Source organism: Phyllobates terribilis, unplaced genomic scaffold, assembly GCF_046119375.1.
Source record: "Phyllobates terribilis strain yellow unplaced genomic scaffold, ASM4611937v1 Scaffold_4__5_contigs__length_816908805, whole genome shotgun sequence".
NCBI classification, from domain to species: domain Eukaryota; kingdom Metazoa; phylum Chordata; class Amphibia; order Anura; family Dendrobatidae; genus Phyllobates; species Phyllobates terribilis.
In genome coordinates, this window is record NW_027362764.1 from 563,739,537 (window position 1) to 563,764,105 (window position 24,569).

The 24,569-nt window shown below is 46.3% G+C and overlaps 2 protein-coding genes and 1 long non-coding RNA gene across 4 annotated transcripts in view; 1 reads left to right on the forward strand and 2 right to left on the reverse strand.

Moving 5' to 3' along the window:
• Nucleotides 1-367, reverse strand: part of ANKRD12 (ankyrin repeat domain 12) — a 130,827-nt gene extending 130,460 nt beyond the window's left edge. Inside the window, exon 1 of one of the 2 annotated variants that reach the window (XM_073679043.1) lies at nucleotides 101-367. The gene's annotated coding sequence lies outside the window, so the exon portion shown is untranslated. Of the gene's footprint in view, nucleotides 58-100 lie in introns of those variants that run through there. The other variant, XM_073679044.1, reaches the window with a different exon arrangement.
• Nucleotides 25-17,469, forward strand: LOC141265682 (uncharacterized). The gene is made up of 2 exons (XR_012320145.1): nucleotides 25-194; nucleotides 17,218-17,469. It is a non-coding gene; the product is annotated as an uncharacterized lncRNA (long non-coding RNA).
• NDUFV2 (NADH:ubiquinone oxidoreductase core subunit V2) overlaps nucleotides 16,447-24,569 on the reverse strand; it is a 22,453-nt gene continuing 14,330 nt past the window's right edge. Inside the window, exons 6-8 of the mRNA XM_073679046.1 lie at nucleotides 23,169-23,278; nucleotides 19,255-19,331; nucleotides 16,447-16,608 (exon numbers count right to left, since the gene is read on the reverse strand). Of these exons, the coding sequence (XP_073535147.1) occupies nucleotides 16,515-16,608; nucleotides 19,255-19,331; nucleotides 23,169-23,278 (281 nt within the window). The 3' untranslated portion in view covers nucleotides 16,447-16,514. The remainder of the gene's footprint in view (nucleotides 16,609-19,254; nucleotides 19,332-23,168; nucleotides 23,279-24,569) is intronic.

Below are 24,569 nucleotides of genomic sequence, written 5' to 3' on the forward strand. Positions count from 1 at the left end.
GTCCTGGCTGCCAGCGATAACGCACTTCTACATAGCGCCTCCCCCCACACGTCACGGAAAGGCCGGATCCGTCGTTACAAGCTGGCACTTGGAAACAGACCTGTCGCCTCTGATTGGCTACTGAGTTACTGACGTCCTCCAGGGATGGCTGTGCCTAGAAGAAGGTTCTCGAACGCGGAGGAGGGAGAGCGCTGGTACGAGGTGTCGGATGCTGCTGGCGGCTGCCCAGTCTTTATTTCCAGCCATCCGGTTCTGTCTGCTGTCTTGTGTGTGTAGCACCGGGGTCGCCATTGTTGGTGTCGCCTTCACTATTGTTGTGATGGCGCAGTGAGTATTGTCCCATAGAGGCCTCTGGCGCATGCGCGAACTCTAGGAAGGGTTAGTGACGTCACTTGCGGGACTGACGCAACCATCTGTTGTTTTGACAGCGACCGTTATTGAGGTGCTAACGTGCTACTGTGAACCGCCAGCAGAGGGCGACCTTCTGTGGTGTGGCAAAGGGCGATAGCTTGTAACTATGGCAACTGTGATCGGCCTTACTGGAGCCTGCCGGTGTCCTTGGTGCCTGCGGATTGCAGTGCACTGGTGTGTGGCAGCAGCGGTGATCATTGTTATTACATATCTGTGAGCATGTACACAGTGAGGCTGGTGTAATGGCGCGAGGCTGGTACAATAGTGTTAGGCCGGTGCAGTGGCGTGAGCCTGGTTCAATGGTGTGAGTGTAGTGGCGTGAGGCTGGTACGATAGCGTGAGTCTAGTGTAGTGGCGTGAGGCTGGTACGATAGCGTGAGTCTAGTGTAGTGGCGTGAGGCTGGTACAATGGTGTGAGTGTAGTGGCGTGAGGCTGGTGTAGTGGCCTGAGTCTAGTGTAGTGGTGTGAGGCTGGTGCGATGGTGTGAGTCTAGTGTAGTGGCGTGAGGCTGGTACGATGGCGTGAGTCTAGTGTAGTGGCGGGAGGCTGGTGCGATGGCGTGAGTCTAGTGTAGTGGTGTGAGGCTGGTGCGATGGCGTGAGTCTAGTGTAGTGGAGTGAGGCTGGTGCGATGGTGTGAGTAGTGTAGTGGCGTGAGGCTGGTACGATGGTGTGAGGCTGGTGCGATGGCGTGAATCTAGTGTAGTGGAGTGAGGCTGGTGCGATGGTGTGAGTAGTGTAGTGGCGTGAGGCTGGTACGATGGCGTGAGTCTAGTGTAGTGGTGTGAGTCTAGTGTAGTGGCGTGAGGCTGGTACGATGGCATGAGTCTAATGTAGTGGTGTGAGGCTGGTGCGATGGCGTGAGTCTAGTGTAGTGGCGTGAGGCTGGTGCGATGGTGTGAGTCTAGTGTAGTGGCGTGAGGCTGGTACGATGGCGTGAGTCTAGTGTAGTGGTGTGAGGCTGGTGCGATGGCGTGAGTCTAGTGTAGTGGAGTGAGGCTGGTGCGATTAGTGTAGTGGCGTGAGGCTGGTACGATGGCGTGAGTCTAGTGTAGTGGCGTGAGGCTGGTACGATGGCATGAGTCTAGTGTAGTGGCGTGAGGCTGGTGTGATGGCGTGAGGCTGGTGCGATGGCGTGAGTCTAGTGTAGTGGAGTGAGGCTGGTGTGAGTAGTGTAGTGGCGTGAGGCTGGTACGATGGCGTGAGTCTAGTGTAGTGGCGTGAGGCTGGTACGATGGCGTGAGTCTAGTGTAGTGGCGGGAGGCTGGTGCGATGGTGTGAGTCTAGTGTAGTGGCGTGAGGCTGGTACGATGGCGTGAGTCTAGTGTAGTGGAGTGAGGCTGGTGCGATGATGTGAGCAATGTAGTGGCGTGAGGCTGGTGCGATGGTGTGAATCTAGTGTAGTGGCGTGAGGCTGGTACGATGGCGTGAGTCTAGTGTAGTGGAGTGAGGCTGGTGCGATGGTGTGAGTAGTGTAGTGGCGTGAGTCTAGTGTAGTGGCGTGAGTCTAGTGTAGTGGCGTGAGGCTGGTACGATGGCGTGAGTCTAGTGTAGTGGCGTGAGGCTGGTACGATGGCGTGAGTCTAGTGTAGTGGCGTGAGGCTGGTACGATGGCGTGAGTCTAGTGTAGTGGCGTGAGGCTGGTACGATGGCGTGAGTCTAGTGTAGTGGCGGGAGGCTGGTGCGATGGCGTGAGTCTAGTGTAGTGGTGTGAGGCTGGTGCGATGGTGTGAGTCTAGTGTAGTGGTGCGAGGCTGGTGCGATGGCGTGAGTCTAGTGTAGTGGTGTGAGGCTGGTACGATGGCGTGAGTCTAGTGTAGTGGTGTGAGGCTGGTGTGATGAGTGTAGTGGCGTGAGGCTGGTACGATGGCGTGAGGCTGGTGCGATGGCGTGAATCTAGTGTAGTGGCGTGAGGCTGGTGCGATGGTGTGAGTCTGGTGTAGTGGTGTGAGGCTGGTGCGATGGTGTGAGTCTAGTGTAGTGGCGTGAGGCTGGTACGATGGCGTGAGTCTAGTGTAGTGGTGTGAGGCTGGTGCGATGGTGTGAGTCTTGTGTAGTGGCGTGAGGCTGGTACGATGGCGTGAGTCTAGTGTAGTGGCGTGAGGCTGGTGCTATGGCGTGAGTCTAGTGTAGTGGCGTGAGGCTGGTACGATGGTGTGAGTGTAGTGGCGTGAGGCTGGTACGATGGCATGAGTCTAGTGTAGTGGTGTGAGGCTGGTGCGATGGCGTGAGTCTAGTGTAGTGGAGTGAGGCTGGTGCGATGGTGTGAGTAGTGTAGTGGCGTGAGTCTGGTGCGATGGTGTGAGTCTAGTGTAGTGGCGTGAGGCTGGTACGATGGCGTGAGTAGTGTAGTGGCGTGAGGCTGGTACGCTGGCGTGAGTCTAGTGTAGTGGCGTGAGGCTGGTACGATGGCGTGAGTCTAGTGTAGTGGCGTGAGGCTGGTACGATGGCGTGAGTCTAGTGTAGTGTGAGGCTGGTGCGATGGTGTGAGTCTAGTGTAGTGGCGTGAGTCTAGTGTAGTGGTGTGAGGCTGGTACGATGGCGTGAGTCTAGTGTAGTGGAGTGAGGCTGGTGCGATGGCGTGAGTCTAGTGTAGTGGCGTAAGGCTGGTGCGATGGCGTGAGTCTAGTGTAGTGGCGTGAGGCTGGTGCGATGGCGTGAGTCTAGTGTAGTGGCGTGAGGCTGGTGCGATGGCGTGAGTCTAGTGTAGTGGAGTGAGGCTGGTGTGAGTAGTGTAGTGGCGTGAGGCTGGTACGATGGCGTGAGTCTAGTGTAGTGGCGTGAGGCTGGTACGATGGCGTGAGTCTAGTGTAGTGGCGTGAGGCTGGTACGATGGCGTGAGTCTAGTGTAGTTGCGTGAGGCTGGTACGATGGCGTGAGTCTAGTGTAGTGGCGTGAGGCTGGTGCGATGGTGTGAGTCTAGTGTAGTGGTGTGAGGCTGGTGCGATGGTGTGAGTCTAGTGTAGTGGTGTGAGGCTGGTGCGATGGCGTGAGTCTAGTGTAGTGGCGTGAGGCTGGTACGATGGCGTGAGTCTAGTGTAGTGGCGTGAGGCTGGTACAATAGCGTGAGGCTGGTACAATAGCATGAGGCTGGTGCGGTGGCGTGAGGCTGGTGCGGTGGCGTGAGGCTAGTGCGGTGGCGTGAGGCTGGCACAATAGCGTGAGTCTAGTGTGGAGCCGTGAGGCTGGTACGATGGCGTGAGGCTGGTGCGGTGGCGTGAGGCTAGTGCGGTGGCATGAGGCTGGTGCGATGGCGTGAGTCTAGTGTAGTGGCGTGAGGCTGGTACAATAGCGTGAGTGTAGTGGTGTGAGCCCTAGCTTGAGGCTGGTGCGATGGTGTGAGCCCTAGCTTGAGGCTGGTGCGGTGGCGTGAGGCTGGTGCGATGGTGTGAGCCCTAGCGTGAGGCTGGTATAATACCAGATGTCCGGCCCATCTTACAGCTGAGAATATTTGGCAGAGTTGTCCGTTTGCTCCCACAGATCTTCGGTTAGAGCAGAACCAATTCTCTTCCTCATCTGTTGTGGTCCTAAAATAAGCCCCTTCTGCAGCCTGTAGCGGCCCATCCTACGGCCGCTGGCTACACACGGGGAGTGTGAAAACGTGTCTGATCTGATTTCTGACAGATTTCGACCAGACATGTGGGATACATTTGCTTGACAAGTTTTTAACCTTATCATGAAACATGACATGAAGAGCCGTACAGCTTACTGCCATGCTTTAGCAATTGTTTCCAGCTGTGTGGTGCGTACAGCAGCAGCTCACAATATACCCACATACACTGATGTTCCAATCATGTGACCACTGCAGCCAATTACAGGCTTAAAGGGGTTGTTCTCTACTTGGACAACCCCTTTTTATAGAACTCCCAATAGAACCATCATAGATGTTAACCCTTCTGTGTGTAGTGTAGGTCAGGGCTCGACAAACCCAGGCGCCTGGTCGCCAGTGGCGCCTAGAAAATGTTGCCTGGTGCTTGAGGAGTTGAGAAGAAAAAAAAATACTCTCAATCCAATCCCACCTCCTGCACGGAGTCATCCAATCGGAGGAAGCAGGGACAGTATCGCTCAGGCCGCCTTCTCCACTTTGCTCCGCCCCCCTTATGCTCCGGGACTGGACAGGGAGAGTTGGGTTACGGGGGAAGCAGGGCCGGCGTCAGCACCCGGCGTACCCGGGCAAGTGCCGGGGCCCTGGAAAATCAGAGGGGCCCAGCCGCCCACACACCCACTCACTGTCGGGGCCCGGGCCCACACACCCACCCGCCCACTCACTGTCGGGGCCGGGCCCACACACCCACCCGCCCACTCACTGTCGGGGCCGGGCCCACACACCCACCCGCCCACTCACTGTCGGGGCCCTGGCCGCTTCCTCGGCACCTGTTCAGGGACGCAGGCGCTGCTTGATTGCCGGCACTTCCCCCAGACATGGCCAGGCGCTGTCCGGCTGTGTCTGCTAGTAATGACACGGCAGGGTCGACGGCACTGCACCTTTAATTGTGCTTGTGTGTCGCTCCTGCCGCGTCATTACTAGCAGACACAGCGCGCGGCCATGTCTGGGGGAGTGCCGGCAATCAAACACCGTCGGAGCGGAGGTCCTGCACAGATGGGCGGGAGGGGCCCGGACCCGACCGCAAGTGGGCCCCTCTGATGTTCCAGGGCCATGAAGTCTGTGACACGCCGGGGGCCCTGCACTGCTCCATACCCGAGGAGCTGCTGGACAGGACACTGGACCGGGGACAGGTGAGTGAGGCTTCCCCAATCCCCATATTAAAAATATTAGTAATGGGTCTGTGTGAGTGCATGTATGTGAATGTCAGTGTATATGACTGTGTATATATATTTGTCTGTTTTATCTATGTATATGTCTGTATGTGTACATATGTCTGCGTACCGTGTGTGCGCGCGCATATGTCTGTGTACCGTGTGTGCGCACGCATATGTCTGCGTACCGTGTGTGCGTGCATATGTCTGTGTACCGTGTGTGCGCACGCATATGTCTGCGTACCGTGTGTGCGTGCATATGTCTGCGTACCGTGTGTGCGCACGCATATGTCTGCGTACCGTGTGTGCGTGCGCATATGTCTGCGTATGTGAAGGATGAGGGGGCAGGCTGGGCCATGTGTAATAAATAAATATATATATATTTATATATTTATTTCTCCGCCGTATCTGTGCATCATGAATCGTGTATGTGTTAAAAGGGCCCACTGAGACTCTTTCGCCCGGGGCCCAGAAAAACCTGGACCCGGCCCTGGGGGGAAGGATCGCTGTGGCCGGGGGCCCGTTCTCATCTCCCGCTACCTGTGTAAGTACATACAAAGGCCGTGCTCCCCGGGGAGACGCCGTGTGTGAGGGGGTCTATATGTACAGTTTGTCAACAAAAAAAAATTCTGGCTCCTAAATTTTTTGGCTGGCTCCTAGATTCTTAACAACTTTGTCGACCCCTGGTGTAGGTGCATTAAAATAGTTACCGATTGCCATCTTCCCTGGTTCCCAATGCTGTTCCGCTTCTGACTCACATGACTGAAAGTCTAACGTGTTAAGATTATTCCAGAGGTTTATGTGGGGAGCGGAAGGACGGGCTGTAGATTAGCAATGTAAAAGTGACTTCTGATTCGCTGTTGATCCAGCTAGTCTGATTTGAAGTCATGAGAGTAAGCGAACCGAAGCGGCTCTGGAAACTGTGGAGGACAGCAGTCAGTGAGTATTTTAATGCACCCATACTAAACATATTTAGAAATGTTTAGGACATACAAGTTTTGTTGGGGGGTTTTCTTTAAATTAAACAGTGCCCCATGTAAAATGAAAACACTGTATGCTCGCCTGGACCTCCGCCGTTCCAATGTCGTCAGCGATTGTCTGTATGTGATTGTGTGATATTATGTGACAGGAGCGCTGCAGCCAAATAGTGAACAACACTGTCTGAAATGGTTTGTCCGAGGGAAATGTGAGCTCTGCAGCTCATCAGTGACAATTGCTCGCTGTAAGGAAGCTGGCCTGGCAGGAGAGTATGTGATGTTTTATTTTACAAAGGGGAATTTAATTTAAAAAAGAGTTGTCCAAGCAGTGAGCAACCTCTCTGACCACTCAGGGATGTATAACTTCCTGTCCCAGTGCAGATCACTGGTGCAGCCTGTACTGGATCCATTGGGGTTAAGGTAGGGATTTTTAAGACTGTGAATATTTAAAATAAAAGTGTCCAACCTCTACACACCATTTCTCAGGGCAAGAATGGTTAAAAAATAAATACATTCAGAATACTTTAAATTAGTAAATAACACTCACCTTCCCCATCGGCCACTCTTATGCCAACGCTGTGCAGATCCCTCTGCTCTCGCTGTACTTCCTTCAGTGCAGAGATGAGTGTTGCAGGAATGACCAGCACATCACTGTCACAGCCACTGATTGGCTGCAGTGGTCACATGTCTGTCTATCGTTATTTATTGATTGGTCCAAACTGACAGAAATGTTTTTCTAAGCAAGAACTAAACACCATGGGGGATCTATAAGAGCAAAAATGCCATGAACTGGTCAAAATATGGCATCCTCAGCGTGCTCTGTATTTGCATGGGGGGGGCAGGAAAGCTCAGTGTGTATGAAGTCTCCAGAAAGCTCCATTATTTGTATCTTTATTACCGACAGGTTTTCATTTTTGAAAAGACAGAACCATTCAGAAAACTGGTGTTGGGTGATGTCCAACAGTCACGTATATGCGCATGATACTATATGGAGCATACAGGGGAGAGTGCCTGTGCCAATAGGAAAACTCCACCTGGGGGCTATACAGATCAATGAAAATACTGTTTTCTCTGGTTCCTCTTCCAGCGCTAGGAATATTCAGGGGACTTGTGAGGAAACGGTGACTGGCATTACATATAGACGTCTCTGTTTTTATGATCTGCTACATTTATTTCCCTAATACATCTAAAATTTAAAGTTGGCAGGAGGGCGATTTGTTCTTGTGCACGACTATTTCAGTCTGTAGTTTGCTTAGTTCTCCTTTGCACACACTGCTACTGTTTTTTAAAGCACCACTCCAACATTTTTTGTTTTATTTATATATAGCACGGTGGCTCAGTGGTTAGCACAGCAGCCTTGGACCAATGGGGTCCTGGGTTCAAATCCCACCAAGGACAACATCTGCAGGAAGTTTGTATATTCTCCCCGGTTTGCGTGGGTTTCCTCTCACACTCCAAAGATATGCTGATAGAGAATGTAAATTGGCGCTATATAAATGAGTAAAATAAATACATTTGGAGTGGTGCCACTAATTTAAGTTCCCTGCCGCTGGTATTAGGCTATGTGCCCACGATGCAGAAATGCTCCGGATTTTTCCTGAGCGTTTCTGCATCTCCCTGCCAGAAAAAACGTATACGGATTTTACATGCGTTTTTCTGCCAGGGACAAGCGTATGTCCCACGTTGTTCACATGTGATTTCGCATGCGGGTTGTCAAGCGCTTTTCCAAGCGATTTTAGCATCACTTGGAAAAGTACTTGACAACTTGGTCACACTATATAAATCCATGCAATCAGCCTCACCTTCTGATGGCTCCCGGTCTTCTTGTCCGGTGTGTTGGGCGGCTCGCGGTGGTCTAAAAGGACCTTCCATGACGTCATTTAGTCATGTGACAGGTCATGCTACCGCCGACATCAGTGGTCGAATGACCTGTCACGTGACTAAATGACGTCATGGAAGGTCCTTTTAGACCATCGAGAGCTGCCGGGGAGCCAGGACGCATCGCTAAGGAGACCGGGGGCCATCAGAAGGTGAGTATCATGTTTATTTTAAAAAACATTTTTTTACAGGTACTATGGTACCCGGGTCTGGATGAGAGTCTCCTCTTCTCCAGACCCGGGTACCATCCGCACATTGAACCGTGTGATATCCGCATGTGCACATGTAGTGATGCGGATATTATGCAATTCAATGCAAGTCAATGGCGGCGAAAACGCAGCGATTATGCAAAAATAATGGTAGTGCTGCGGATTTTTCCGCAATGATAATCCGCAGCAGAAATTTCCGCAGCATGTGCACAGCACATACGGATTATCATTGGGGAACATGGCAGGCCTTCTACCAAGCGTTTTTGCGGTGGAATTGCCACTGCGGAAACGCTTAAACGCATCGTGGCCACACAGCCTTATATGCACCAGCCGCCATCTTCAGCCGTTCCCAGCACCACTCTGGTCTTACACTGTCATCTTGTTACTGCAACTTCTAACTGGCCGGAAGTAATAATAATAATTTTTATTTATATAGCGCCAACATATTCCACAGCACTTTACAATTAAGTAGGGACATATACAGACAATATAAATAATACAATGTATCACATTTAAACAGTTACAAGGGGGTTGAGGGCCCTGCTCGCAAGCTTACAATCTATATGGAAATGGGGGAGGACACAATAGGAAGAATATGGTCATCAGCCAGTATCTGTCTAACAGCAGTTACCGTGTGATATTTGGTGCATGGAGGATGTGGAGACAGATAAATACACAGGGGCAGATTAAGATTAACATTTAGGAGGGAACAGGGAAGAGTTAGGTTGGTAAGTTGAGGTGATAGGCTTGTCTAAACAGATGTTTTTAAAGCACGTTTGAAGACATGGGGGCTGGATATCAGTCGGATCGTTTGGGGCAGTTCATTCCAGAAAACTGATGCGGCACGAGAAAAGTCTTGGAGACGGAGGTGTGAGGTTCGGATTAAGAAGGATGTTAGTCTTAGATCAGTTGCCGAACGGAGGGCAAGGGAGGGGTGATAGACAGAAATGAAGGATGAGATATAGGGCAGTGGAGAGCTTTGTGGGTGAGAGATGAGTTTATACTGTATTCTGTGGTGAATGGGTAACCAGTGCAATAACTGGCACAGGCTAGAAGCGTCGGTGAAGTGGCCTGATAGAAATACAACCCTGGCTTCTGCATTCAGAATGGATTGGAGAGGAGACAGTTTAGAGGGAGACCGACTAGAAGAAAGGTGCAGTAGTCCAGGTGAGAGTGAATGAGAGCGACAGTGAGAGCTTTTGCAGTATCAAAGGTGAGAAAAGGTTGGATTCTGGAGTTGTTTTTAAGGTATAGGTGACATGAGTGAGTGAATATGGGGAATAAAGGAAAGTTGTGTGTCAAATATGACTCCAAGACAGCGAGCTTGGGAGTTACCCAAGGAAATTGAAAAGTCAGCTATAGGTAGGTTACTAGAGGGAGGGAAAATAAGGAGTTCAGTTTTGGAGAGATTCAGTTTCAGATAGAGGGAGAACATGATGTTAGAGATAGCGGACAGACAATCACTGGCATTTTGTATTAGGCTGCGTGCACACGATGTGTTTATGCTGCGGAATTTCCGCAGTGGAAACGCATCAAAAACGCATGGTAATCCGCACCCCATGGTCCCCAATGGCATTCCGCAATGTCAATGCACATGCTGCGGATTTTTCCGCAGCGTTTCTGCAGCGCTCATAAATCCGCAGCATGTTCATTAAATTTGCGGAAGCGCCGGCATTGACTTGCATTGAGAAGCATAGAATCCGCGTCTGTACATTTGTAGACCTGGGTACCATTGTATCTGTGAAAAAAAGAATAAAATAAAAAATAAAGTTTATATTCACCTGTCCGCCGGCCCCTGCAGCGCTTACCTTCCAGGACCTGAGATGACGTCGCGGTCATGTGATCGCAGGCTGTCTCGCGAGATGCCGGCAAGCCAGGAAGGAACCAGGAAGGAGCGCGACGGCACACGCGGCGGCATTGGGGGTAAGTATAGCTTTTATTTTTTTATTTTTACGGTCACACTGTATAAATCCATGCCATTTGCATGGATTTATATAGTGTGACCTAGTTGTCAAGCACTTTCCAAGTGATGCTATCGCCTGGAAAGAGCTTGTCAGTCCACATGCGGAAACGCATGCGTTAACACATGTGGATACGCATGTGAATCCGCATGTATTCTGCAGGAAAAACGCATGCTCAATCTGCATGTACAATCTGCATGCGTTTTTTCTGCCAGGGAGCTGCAGAAATTTTCTGCTTCATTTCTGCATCGTGGGCACATAGCCCTAGAGTGGGGGTAATGTCAGGTGAAGAGGTGTATAGTTGGGTGTCATCAGCATAGAGATGATACTGGAAACCAAATCTGCTGATGGTTGTCCAATAGGGGCAGTATACAAAGAGAAGAGGAGGGGACATAGGACTGATCCTTGTGGAACCCCCATAGTAAGGGGAAGATTAGAGGAAGAGGACCCGGCAAAAGATACCATGATGGAGCGGTCAGAGTGATAGGAAAACCAGGAGAGAGCGGAAGTCAGAGCTAACGGTCACAAGCTCTCAATGCAAGTCTATAAGATCCTTGTTCTGGCCCTCATAGACTTACATTTAGCTGTGACTTCTGACTCACCCAGCAAATCCCAGAGAAATCTGGCGGGTCACAAACTGCAGAAGACTGACCGGAGCAGATGAAGACGAGGGCTGATAAGTATAAGACTAAGGAGAGGGAACTTACTCTAACTTAGAGTGGCACCACTTCATAAAAAAAAAAAAAAAAAAAAAAAAAACACTGCAGTGGTGCTTTAAACATTTTTCATGGTGTTTTTTTTTTTCTTGTAGATATGCTGCTTTTGTGGTATGAAAATGTAAGGAACATGTGCCATCTTTGTGGCACGCTGCATTTTGGGTATAAAAATATCAATCAACCCAAAAATTCTATTCTACAAAAAAAAAACACACCAGGAAACAAAATTTCTTGAATACAAAACGATACAGTATTTTGCTAAAAATTGTAAATTACTATCTGGTCATCCTCCACTGCTCAAAAAAATAAAGGGAACACTTAAACAACACAATGTAACTCCAAGTCAATAACACTTCTGTGAAATCTACCTGTCCAGTTATGAAGCAACACTGATTGTGAATTAATTTCTCCTGCTGTTGTGCAAATGGAACAGACAACTTGTAGAAATGACAGGCAATTAGCAAGATACCCCCTATAAAGGAGTGGTTCTGCAGGTGGTGACCACAGATCATTTCTCTGTTCTCATCCTTTTTGGCTGTTGTTTTGGTCACTTTTTCATTTTGCCATTGCTCTCACCCCTAGAGGTACAGTAGCATGAGGCAGTGTCTACAGTAGAACACACAGAAGTTGCTCAGGTAGTGCAGTTCATCCAGGATGGCATATCAGTGCGAGCTGTGGCAAGAAGGGTAGCTGTGTCTGTCAGCACAGTGTCCAGAGCATGGAGCAGATACCAGGACAGGTGGAGGGAGCCATACGAGGGCAACAACCCAGCAGCAGGACCGTTACCTCCTTTGTGCATGGAGGAACAGGAGGAGCACTGCCAGGGCCCTGCAAAATGACCTCCAGCAGGCCACAAATGTGCATGTGTCTGCACAAGCGGTTAGAAACCGACTCCATGAGGGTGGTATGAGGGCCTGACGTCCACAGATGGGGGTTGTGCTCACAGCCCAACACCGTGCAGGACGCTTGGCATTTGCCACAGAACACCAGGATTGGCAAAGTCGCCACTGGCGCACTGTGCTCGTCACAGACGAAAGCAGGTTCACACTGAGCACATGTGACAGAGTCTGGAGATGCTGTGGAGAGCGATCTGCTGCCTGCAACATCCTTCAGTATGACCGGTTTGGCAGTGGATCAGTAATGGTGTGGGGTGGCATTTCTTTGGAGGGCCGCACAGCCCTCCATGTGCTCGCCAGAGGTAGCTTGACTGCCATTAGGTACCGAGGTGAGATCCTCAGACCCCTTGTGAGACCATATGCTGGGGCGGTTGGCCCTGGGTTCCTCCTAATGCAGGACAATGCCAGACCTCATGTGGCTGGAGTGTGTCAGCAGTTCCTGCAAGATGAAGGCATTGAAGCTATGGACTGGCCCACCCATTCCCCAGAACTGAATCTGATTGAGCACATCTGGGACATCATGTCTCGCTCCATCCACCATGCTCCTGATGAGGTTGCGGATGGTCTCCTGTGGGATCTCCTCCCAGACCTGGACTAAAGCATCCGCCAACTCCTGGACAGTTTGTGGTGCAACGTGACGTTGCACCACAAACTGTCCAGGAGTTGGCGGATGCTTTAGTCCAGGTCTGGGAGGAGATCCCACAGGAGACCATCCGCAACCTCATCAGGAGCATGCCCAGGCGTTGTAGGGAGGTCATACAGGCACGTGGAGGCCACACACAATACTGAGCCTCATTTTGACTTATTTTAAGGACATTACATCAAAGTTGGATCAGCCTGTAGTGTGCTTTTCCACTTTAATTTTGGGGGTGACTCCAAATCCAGGCCTCCATTGGTTAATAAATTTGATTTCCATTGATGATTTTTGTGTGATTTTGTTGTCGGCACATTCAACTTTGTACAGAACAAAGTATTCAATGAGAATATTTCATTCATTCAGATCTAGGATGTGTTATTTGAGTGTTCCCTTTATTTTTTTGAGCAGTGTATATTTGACCAAAAGGAAGCCCCCATTGATCAGATTTATCAGGGTTTTTTTCCTCTTTGTCTGAAAATAAGGATGGAGATATCTCAAACTTCTGCTATCAAATAGTCAGTGCAAAATAGACATCACTAGGATGCCATCCGAATACTGTCCAGGATTTTCACAGACTCCAACCTGCATTGGCGAGTTTGATGTGTGACTCGGATAATAGACAGACTTTTTTTTGAGGTGGGGGACGGACTTCTGGTGTACAAAATAGACATATTAACAGCCAAGTAGATTATAAGGGGTATATTTACTATTGGTTACTTTTAGATAACTGTGTCCGAGCTACCTGTTCACCCAATAGGTGGACATGTTTGTTTAAATGTCTGATCATTATATTTATGAAAGTATTAAAGGGGTTGTCCACTACTAGAACAACCCCTTCTCAATCGGAATGTTTGGCGCAGATAAAATAAAAACACATACTCTGCGCAGACGCCTTTCCAGCAGTATATTGACACTTGTAATTTCGTGGCTCTCGAGCGGGTGTTATGACACGTGAGCCCTGTGACAATCAGCCCCGGTGTCACTATCTCGCCTCCGGACATATCGAACATCAAGAGGAAGTGAGCAGCTGCAGCTCTGGCTTCCTGTTTATGTTCAATATGTCCAAAGGCGGAGACAGGGAAGCGGGCGCTGATTGGGCACCGGGCACATGTCATAACCGTATGAGAGCCCCGGTAACGTCCTGACACGGGTGGTGAGTATAGGGTTTTTATTTTATCGGCGCCAAACATTCAGATAGAGAAGGGGTTGTCCTAGTAGTGGACAACCCCTTTAAGGAATTCCTGCCTCTGTATGGAGTTATTTATGCAGCATCTGCGTAGACCTTTAAGGGAATCTGTCAGTTTAATCGACCTTCCTAAGCTGGCACGCAGGTTACAGAAAGATGAATAAAAATACTTTGATATCTGCCATCCGGTGTCTTATTTCCGAGAAATCCACATTTTTCTAAATGTAAATGAGCTGTTAAGATCTATGGACCAGACATAGATCTCCTTGAGAATCTGCCTCCAAAGCATATTTGAAATCTAAGGGAGCGTTACCAGTGTGAGACCGTCTGCTCTTCTGATCTACATGTCAGTCATTACATTTCTTACACTGGTACCCCTTTTATTTAATTTAAGCGCTTGAGGCAGGTTCTCAGGGAGACTAATGTCCAGCCCATAGATCTTAACAGCTCATTTACATATTAAGAAAAATGTGGATTTCTCGGGAATAAGACATCGGATGGCAGATACCAGGGTATCATTTCGTTCACTTTCTATGACCTGCGTGCCCATATAGATGGCTTAGGAGGGTTGATCCTACAGACAAACTCCCTTTGAAAGGTATATGCAGATGCTTTATTAACAGCCCCATTCATAGGCTAGGATCTCCTAGTCCCAGCTCTACTGAGCATGTGTTGGTTGTCATTTCAAACGGATGCCCAATACGAGTTCTCCTCACGCTGCAATGTCCTTTTCAGTACACAGCAACAGTGCACTCCCTTGCCAGCTATTATAAGAAACGATGAGCCGACAAGAGCGCACTGTCAGTGAGCGTTGTAAGGAGAGAACCCAGCGAGCAGGAAGAGCAGAGACTATGCCCACCCCCAAAACAGATGTTACTTTCAGGGGTGAGGCTGGTCTCTGTTCTCCCTGCTCACTAGGTTCTCTCCTTACAACTGATGATACGTTGTTTCAGGGTGGGGACAAAGGCTGCAGCAGTGACCGCAGCGTCTGGTCCCTGATGCTGTCTCGTTTGTGTATCCCAGCATGCACTGGGGGTTCTCAAACAATATGCCATCAAAGAGGAAGTAAAAAAAAAAAAAAAAAAAAAGTAGAGAGGAAACAATGGGGACTTAATCTAATATCTTTTCTAATGTAATTTGATTTAATCCTAAATGTCTAATGTAATAAATTAGTTAGTTTCACTCCACCCCTTTATGGTTACAGCGGATTTGTCAGGCTGCACTTGGCCCCATACTACCCGCAAAGGCCTCACCTGCTTTTCAGAAGGCAGCCATAAAAACACCAAAAGTCTATGCATGATTGTGTGCTATTGTGATCTTTCTGTTCTAGAAAACTGGTGTAAATCGCACAATGAATGTCACATATCTCATAGTGTGAGACCACCCCAGCATGTCAGCAGCAGCTTCAATGCTGCTATTAACAGTAAATGTGTAGCTTCCCTTTGGCTCAGATCAGTGCTGCCAGTGTACCAGTGCCTCTGCAGGGTGTGGGAGGAAAGAATGGACCCCAGGGGATTTCCCAGCATCACTTGTACAGAGAGACAAAGCTGTGTGCACACTGCCGATTGGCTGCGTTACATGAGTATAGCTCCCATACACAATCCGTGCAAGGGGGGCTTTAGCCCATTTACATCCATACAGCGCATATATAATTCTAATTCTATGTCATGAGAAGTAGGATGTATGGATCAGACTCGGGAGCTCCAAACATGGCATGTGCCTGCTGGCCTCGTTCAGGTGGATGTGTTTCCCACTACTCAGTATGGATAATGAACTGACCAATATTCTTTTCCACACAGAAACCCTCACCCCACTCAAAAATAAAAAAAAAGTGCATGCTGTAATTTTTTTGTTTATTGACCAGAATAGTTCATGAAATAGCAGGCAGCTCCCGCGCCTGTGCACAATGAGGACAGTCAGAGCTGCAAATTGACTATCTAAAAAACAAACATATATATATATATATGTGTGTGTGAATAGATAATAATTGGTATTGCTGACCAATTACTGTTAATTATCCTGCACAGTGAACGCCATAACTAAAAATTCAAGAAATGCCTTTTTATTTATTTTTTGAAACCAGAGATTTTAATGAATATGGGGAGTACGATCAGATACGCAGGGTGTACAGTCTAGAGTCATACTTAAGGAGTACACTACACAGGCAATACTAGCATCATTTATGATGATGCTTCCTTACCCTGCTCTTCCTGATCATTGTACTCCTGATCCCCCTCCTGCTACCTTCTCCCGGTCTCCCTGATCATTGTACTCCTCGTCCTCTCCTGGTTTCCCTGATCATTGGTACTCCTCGTCCTCCCCTCCTGTTTTCGGCTTCCTTCTGCTCTCCCGGATCATTGTACTCCACGTCTCCTCCTGCTCTCTCTGCATTGCAGGCTCAGATCACAGTCCGCCAGTTGAGCATCTTTGTTATCTGATCCACATCTATCCTTTAGATGCTGTTGTTATCTAACCAGTTTTCATGTCCTGTCCTCTTCTCAATGGTAAGATGTCTCTTCTGTTTGAAACTATAAATTGTACATTTAATAAATGTTACTTTGTGGTTTCTGTTTTGAGTAATGAATTTAAAGAGGCAGGCATGGAAGAAGTAAGCTTAGTGTTCACTGAGGAAGCGTGGATTACACCATAAGAACATCAATCCACTTGGCTTTGTAGGAACCAGACATAACGCACTGCAAAAATCTCATGCTCAGCTATTAAATGGTCTCAAACATCATATCACCTATTCTCCTCAAAGGTTGGATAACCCTTTTAAATAAAATAGATCATAATCACAAAGTGAGTGCAAGAAGTATATCATTTTATATCATAACTTTATTAATGTTTAGTTTTGCACATAGATACATATAACTATTGTATACAGTTCAGAGGTCTGCCCTAACACCAAAACCAGGTCCTGGTGGGGGTCCGGTCAGAGAGGTTAGTCCTCCAGAGGGCTCACATGAGAATCTGCCATTTCTGTAGAGAAAACACACAATAACAAACTGAGCCTCTATACCGCCTTAGGTGTCAATGTATGTAAAAGCTAAAATATCTAGATTTAATCCACTTGCTGTGAAGTGTGCATGATTTTCCATCCAGATCTCAGAAGTCCAGGATATGCAGTGTTCATACGTTACTTATCCCTAGGCACGCATCTTCACAAAAAAAAGATTATACACTTTTCCCATTACGTTTTTCAATCCTAATGCTGGGTCTGGCGTTCAAGTAATAAACAGAGCTCCTCCCATGCGTCAGCATGTAATTAGCACTGAAGGGGTTAAATGTGGCCACAGACAGGAAACCAGGTATTTTGGCTTCAGTACATACCATGGCTAATGTTGCCAGCAAAAAGACAGGGAGAGTGGGAAGCACAAGGCTACTGGGAGGACGAAAAGGAAGATTTACTCAACACTTTGTGGAAAGAGGCAAAGGAACAAGACGTGGAAAGTCGGTGCTGAGGCTGGAAGAATTTACAGGGGTTGTGCACAACTAAGACAAAATGCATAAAAAAAATAAAAAATAATTATATATTTTATTTATTTATTATACACTGTTCTTACTGACCCCTTTCTTCCCCTGTTCCAGTGCTGGATGGGTCCTCGGTCGGTCTCCGTACTTGCCGTTATGGTAGGAGTGAAACAGGACTGCACTGTGGCTAATGCTACCGGCACTGGAGGAGCAGCGAATATAGTTTATCATCGTCTACCATTCTGGCTTTGTTTTATTGAAGTTCAGTAATTGAAATCCTTTCAGAAGCTAGTACTGAGCAGGGCTGTGGAGTCAGTATAAAATGCACCGACTCCTAAACTATATAATAAATTGGGTACAGTAATACAATGCAGGATGTGCTGTAAATGTTTTCAGAAGAATTTGGGAAAGTTGTGAAATGTCCTATAAATGTCTGTTCTGTTCCTGATCTAAGGATCTCGGCCTTTAGTTGAGATGAATCTGTGCTGCACTTTATGTACACGCTCAATAGTGAGGCCGGGCTGCACTTTATGTACACGCTCAATAGTGAGGCCGGGCTGCACTTTATGTACACGCTCAATAGTGAGGCCGGGCTGCACTTTATGTACACGCTCAATAGTGAGGCCGGGCTGCACTTTATGTACACGCTCAATAGTGAGGCCGGGCTGCACTTTATGTACACGCTCAATAGTGAGGCCGGGCTGCACTTTATGTACACGCTCAGTAGCGAGGCCAGGCTGCACTTTATGTACACGCTCAGTAGTGAGGCCGGGCTGCACTTTATGTACACGCTCAGTAGTGGGGCCAGGCTGCACTTTATGTACATGCTCAGTAGTGAGGCAGTGCTGTGGAGTTGGAGTCAGGGAAATTGAGGAGTCAGCGGTTTGGCTTATTGACTTCACAGCCCTTGTGCTGAGAGCTAGATTCTGCCACAAGCAAAGGAGAAACTGGCGCTTGCCATCTCGTGTCTTTTCCATTATGTAGAGAAAAAAACTGCTAACAGGTGAGCTGGTTACACAGTACAAATCCACTGGACCAGGCGACTGTGGGCATGACATCTCACACACTATAAGAGCAGTACTCTATATTATAAAGCACGTATTTAGAGAAATGCTCTAAGGGGGAAAGTGTATAATATTTCTTAAACTTACAGCAGATCACAGCTCCTTTTAACTAAAATTGGTTACAGTCACCAATTTCGGCATTCAGCGCCTTTTTCAGTTTAGATCTCCCGTTTCAAGTGAGTGGGTGCTCATTTATGGCTTGTACACACAGGATCAGAACAAGCTTGATGGGGGCAGTACAATGCTGATCCCTGGTTGTCCGACCGTTGGGACCTCTAGTGATCCTGAGATCGGGGCTCTGCAGTTCTGTCCCGAATGGAGCAGAGTTGTCTGCTGGCACTCCACTCCATTGTCTATGGGACTGCTGGAAAAAGCCGAGCGCTATACTCAGCATTCCCATAGACAATGAAAGGAGCAGCACTCTGCCTTGTTCTCAGAATTCCAGACCCCCATCTCAGAATCACTGGGGATCCCAGCAGTCTAACCCCCATTGATTAGGAAATTTACTTTATTTTTTGGGAATAATCCTTTAATATGATCGTTGTATCCCCACACAACATGTATATCGACAGCAGTACATCTCCTGTTTAATAGCACGCATGAACGATCCAATCAGCTGCATGCTTACGGAGGCCGGCGTTCAGAAGATTGGTGATTATGTGTAAATGAGCTTTGAAGTCACAAAACATTTGTTCCCACCTAGGCTAGGAACCAGCAGCAAGCTGATGAAGTCTGATCCCGGCCCCATTTCCTATTTTGAGAGGATAACAGTCCCCTACTGAGAATGTGTTGTGAGTACATCTCATTAACACCTTAGAGTCCCTGAAGCTCAGCTCATTAACACATGAATATCCAATGTCAGTATCAAACATTCATGTCTTAATCAGCCTATTAAGATGGATGTCCTGGTAATTCAAGTCACAATTAGAATAACATGAAGACATAATAATATTGTTAGTACAATATATTGCTAGATGTTTGCTGACCACACAGGCTACCTACTTACACATCCGAGCTAATCCATTGATATAGGAGGATACCGTAAACAGTACATATATAAAATGTTATGAGACAGTCACAGATCTGTTACCTTGGTCCAGGATTAGGAACATTCCCAGCCTTTAGGTCATCAATGATACTTTCAATATCCTTTGGCAACAAATCTTCCTGCAAGATTGGTAGACACATCAATATGGTTCACAAAAAGCAACATTCACTTATATTTCACAGATCTTAAAAAAAACGGAGCCTACTATTCAATATATATGACAACATACTAGTTACACTTCTGCTCTGTATTTCTCAGAGCAAAGCTGTCCAGAATCTTTATAATTTACCTTAGAAAATATCTAGATGGTGATATAGTGGTCTTCTATGGACACAAGTTATATGGTGTCCATAGAAGCGGCAACCAATCTGACTATGTCTCACTTCTCCAATGACATTTACAGAAGGAAAGCAGTGATCAAATTGGTTATCTTGGATAATCAGATATTACACGATCGATTTAATAAACTTGAACAAAAAAAAAAAAGTTAAAGTAACTTGATATAGAAGCCACGTATAGACCACCAAGGTTGTGGTGACATCTGTAGGCTAAAATAATGTACTAAACATCCTTTAAGGAAATCTGTCACCAGGTTTATGCTCCTGAATCTGAGGACAGCATAACATAGGGAGAGAGACTGATTCCACCAACGTGTCATTTACTGGGCTTCTTGCTGTAGTTCTGATGAAATCACCAACATGCTGCAGCTCTGCTAGTCCTCTCAGTGATTAGCACTTTTTAACCCATACTATTGATTTACAGATTACTGCCTAGTGTTGAAGGAATCTGAGCAGTGGTTCTTTTTTAATCACGGTTTTAAGTTTTCTTCTGATGATGTTCTCTTTGTATTGGGCCGGGCCTGGGGGGGTTGGGTCTTCTTCTGCTCCGGACCCTCCGCCTACCTCCTGTGTTTCTACAGGTCACTGATTATTCTCGGCTCAGATCTCCTGGGGCCATTTTATTGAAGACCAGATGTGGAATCTCACACTGCGCACGCGCAGTCCACCCACTGATGACCGCACCACACAATTTCACAACAGAGGCAGGTCAATGAATAATCAGTGAGCTGTAGAAACACAGGAGGCAGGCGAAGGGGCCGGAGCAGAAGAAGTATCAGACTAAATACACATATGCTGCCATAAAAAACACAAACTGGAGTGATGCTTTAACAATTTGAATATTAATAGTTTTCCCAATAAGATCATTTATTTTTAGGTTACTGAAAAAGTGTGAACCTCAATTACAGTGTCACTAAAAATGGAGTACCTAACTATTAGGCTGTGTGTCCACTATGCGTTTTTGATGCGGATTTTCCGCAGCGTAAACGCTTGCAAAACGCTTGGTGATCCGTGCCCCATGATCCCCAATGAAAATCTGCATGTTCTGTGCCCATGCTGCGGAATTTTCCACAGCGGATTTTCCTTACGGAAAAATCTGCAGCATGTCCATTAATTGTGCGGTTCTGCATGCGGATTTGAGGTCCCAATGCACTTGAAAAACGCAAGTCAAATCTGCATATAAAAACGCTGCAAAAACGCATGTAAAATCCGCAAGCGTTTGTGACTGCCAAGAACATGCAGAAATTTTCTGCTTCATTTCTGCATCGTGGGCACATACCCTCAAATCAACTTCTGATGAAATCTAACTAAATCTCCCAAAGGGTGTCACGGTATCTTCTAGTGAAGCCTACAGTACCTGGCACACACCACTGTAAAATACTACTGTAATATTTGTGCTCTTTACTGGAATTTGAGTAATTGGCATACATATATTTTTCAAATCATAAAGGGCAGCGCTTAAATAGTTGTCACAGCCCCAAAGAGCTTGCAGTACCGTTCACAGCCACTACACAATGTATGGCGCTGTGTCACCTTCAATCAGTTGATCAGCAGTGGTGCACGAAGTCAGATCACACTGATCTAATATCGATGACCAATCTAAGGATATCCTTTAATACCCCTCTATTGCTGACCATGACACTAAATTGCATGAATATCTTAAGTATCATAGATGCAATCTATACCTTTATTTAGTTTCAGGATTCTTCCCCACACAACTGTCATTGTATTTACTAGCACGATTGCCTTCTAGAAGGAACGGTCCTTTTTATCTCGTGTGCATATATATCCCCTCTGTGTAAACACCATCTGTATGTCTAAAACCCTTAAAGTCTCACTGTATTGCAGCCAGATTAGAAGGTGGATTATCCAGCTAGCTACTCAGCAACGATCTCAATATAGATATATATTAAGCAAACATTTTTGTAGATAAATTCCATCCAGATTAACAACATGAGAACAATATTCAAAAGGTTCCCATTATCAAAACCAGGCACAGGTTACCTAGCAATATCCAAGCTTTGACAGCAAAGCTGCCCACATCATCCACAAAGTTTTATTTCAGGATCAAATTATTGGGCATGTGCATAAAAAAAAAGACGTTTTAAGAAATACTTGGCAACAATTATAAAATATTTTATCTATAAAATTAGTAAAATTTACATTAATCATTCACAAACTTGTATCTTTATTAATGAGCTTAAGAGGGATTGTCCATTAGTGAACCAGGACCTGCCTCTAACAGCTGGGGTACAGCGGACTTGGGCCTGAGACTTAACAGGATCGCCATGCATCGATGGGTTGCTGGGACAGCCAGGGGTCTGTTGAAGACTTCCGTACCTGTCATCAAGAAGATCCTTTGAAACCCAGCCTGTGGACGAGCTTCAAAGGAGATCGTACTGTTTGCTATATACAGCAATACTGTGGTATTCCTTTATATGGCAAAAGTGATCAGATGACAGCAGGTTCAAAAACCCTAAGGCCGGGATGTCAAACTCAAACACACAGAGGGCCAAAATGAAAAACTTGGACAAATACATTGGCCAACCAGTATATAGAATGATGGGCCCCACATAGTCCGCCATGCAGATTAATGGGCCCCACATAGTCCTCCATCTATTGTGGTAAAATGAATGGTGTCATTAAAAAAGTTTTCCCACAAAAACAAACCTTCATATGTCTACATGGACAGAAAAAAAAGTTATGGCTCTTGGAAGGGGAGGAAAAAACAAAAATGCAAAAGTGTTAATTGGCCGTGTCGGGAAGGGAGTCTGTTGCCAGGTTTTTGCCATGTAATCTGAAAAAAGCACAATATAGGGGCAGAGACCCTGATTCCAGTGATGTATCACTTACCGAGCTGCTTGCTGTCAATTTGTTACAATCTTTGTTTTCTCTGCTGCAGATCCAGCAGTTTTCTCAATGCCGAGCGGTGTATAACCCCACACACACCACTGAAGCTTTCTGTGTACACTGTGCATAGACAGAAATCTGCTAATTAGTGGTGAGGGCAAGGTTACACCGAGCAGTTGACTAGAAGGCACAGGACACCTAGTCCTGTAGTGATAATCTCCTGCTGATAAAACACTGATTTTATCAAAATTGCACCAATCAGACCAGTAACTGATGTCGCTGGAATCAGGGTCTCTGTCCTTATATTGTGCTGCTCTCAGATTACATAACTAAAACCTGTTGACAAATTCACTTTAATATGGCGTTATACAACAAGTTGTGGCAAATTTATCAAAACTGTGTAAAAGAAAATCTGTTCATAGCAATCAGAGAACAGCTTTTATTTTATTAAAACAGTCTAAAATGAAGCTGTCATTGGTTACTATGGGCAACAAACAGTTTTTCTTTTGGACACTTGTGATAAATTAGGCCCATTCTTTCTGTATTTTTGGGTAGAAACAATATTGTTCCTTATGACTTTGTATGAAAAACCTGTTGTGTCAAAAACTCAGCAAGAATTCACTGACTTTTGCACAAAAAAACCTACTACTTAGAGAGATACCATCCCTCCATTGTAGCCTTGGAGTGGCGTCTTGGATGTCCTTCAATACTCATAGGGTAATTTTGATACATCGTAACAGACTGTTTTTGTACTAGTGATATACTCACATAGTAATTGTCGTTAATTTGCACCATTGGTGCATTTACACAGGCACCAAGACACTCGACTTCTGTAAGCGTGAACATCTTATCAGGTGTAGTCTCCCCGACGTGAATTCCTGCGAACAGATATAGTCAGCCCAGATTACGGGTGCTACAGTTATAATGCCATAACATGGTACAAACAGGGCGGCCGCCAACAAGATTATCGAGACTTACGTCATATAACATTTAATAGTATATTCCTTACACATTTGGCGATCAAAATAAGTTTCAACATCAATCATTCTATAAAGCAGAAGAATTCTTCATTTGTATTCTCATTTGTTTGACTAGGCAGGCATATTTCAGTTTTATTTATTTTCCTTGCCTATATAGCAGCATTAATTCCACAACGCTTTATATATACACAGTGGTGTGAAAAAGTGTTTTCTCCCTTTCTGATTTCTTATTCTTTTGCATGTTTGTCACACTTAATTGTTTCAGATCACAAAACAAAAATTTAAATATTAGAGAAAGATAACACAAGTAAACACAAAATGCAGTTTTTTAAATGAAGGTCTTTATTATTAAGGGAAAAAGAAATCCAAACCTACAGGGCTCTGTGTGAAAAAGTGATCGCCTCCTAAACCTAATAACTGATTGGGCCTTAGCAGTGACAACTGCAATCAAGCGTTTCCGATAACTAGCAATGAGTCTTTTACACGGCTCTGGAGCAATTTTGGCCCACTCATCTTTGCAAAATTGTTGTAATTCAGCCACATTGGAGGGTTTCAGAGCATGAACCACATTTTTAAGGTCATTCATGCCACAGCATCTCAATCGGATTAAGGTCAGGACTTTGACTCGACCACTCCAAAGTCTTCATTTTGTGTTTTTGTAAAGCCATTCAGAGGTGGAATTGCTGGTGTGTTTTGGATCATTGTCCTGCTGCATAACCCAAGTGCGCTTTAGGTTGAGGTCATGAACAGATGGCCGGACATTCTCCTTCAGGATTTTTTGGTAGACAGAATTCATGGTTCCATTTACCACAGCAAGTCTTCCAGGTCATGAAGCAGCAAAACAGCCCCAGACCATCACACTACCACCACCATATTTTACTGTTGGTATGATGTTCCTTTTCTGAAATGCTGTGTTATTTCTAAGCCAGATGTAATGGAACAAACAACTTCCAAAAAGTTAAACTTTTGTCTCGTCAGTCCACAGAGTATTCTCCCAAAAGTCTTGGCAATCATCAAGATGTGTTATGGCAAAACTGAGACAAGCCTTTATTTTCTTTTTGCTCAGCAGTAGTTTTTGACTTGGAACTCGGCCATGCATGCCATTTTTGCCCTGTCTCTTTCTTATGGTGGAGTCATGAACACTGACCTTAAGTGAGGCAAGTAAGGCCTGCAGTTCTTTGGATGTTGT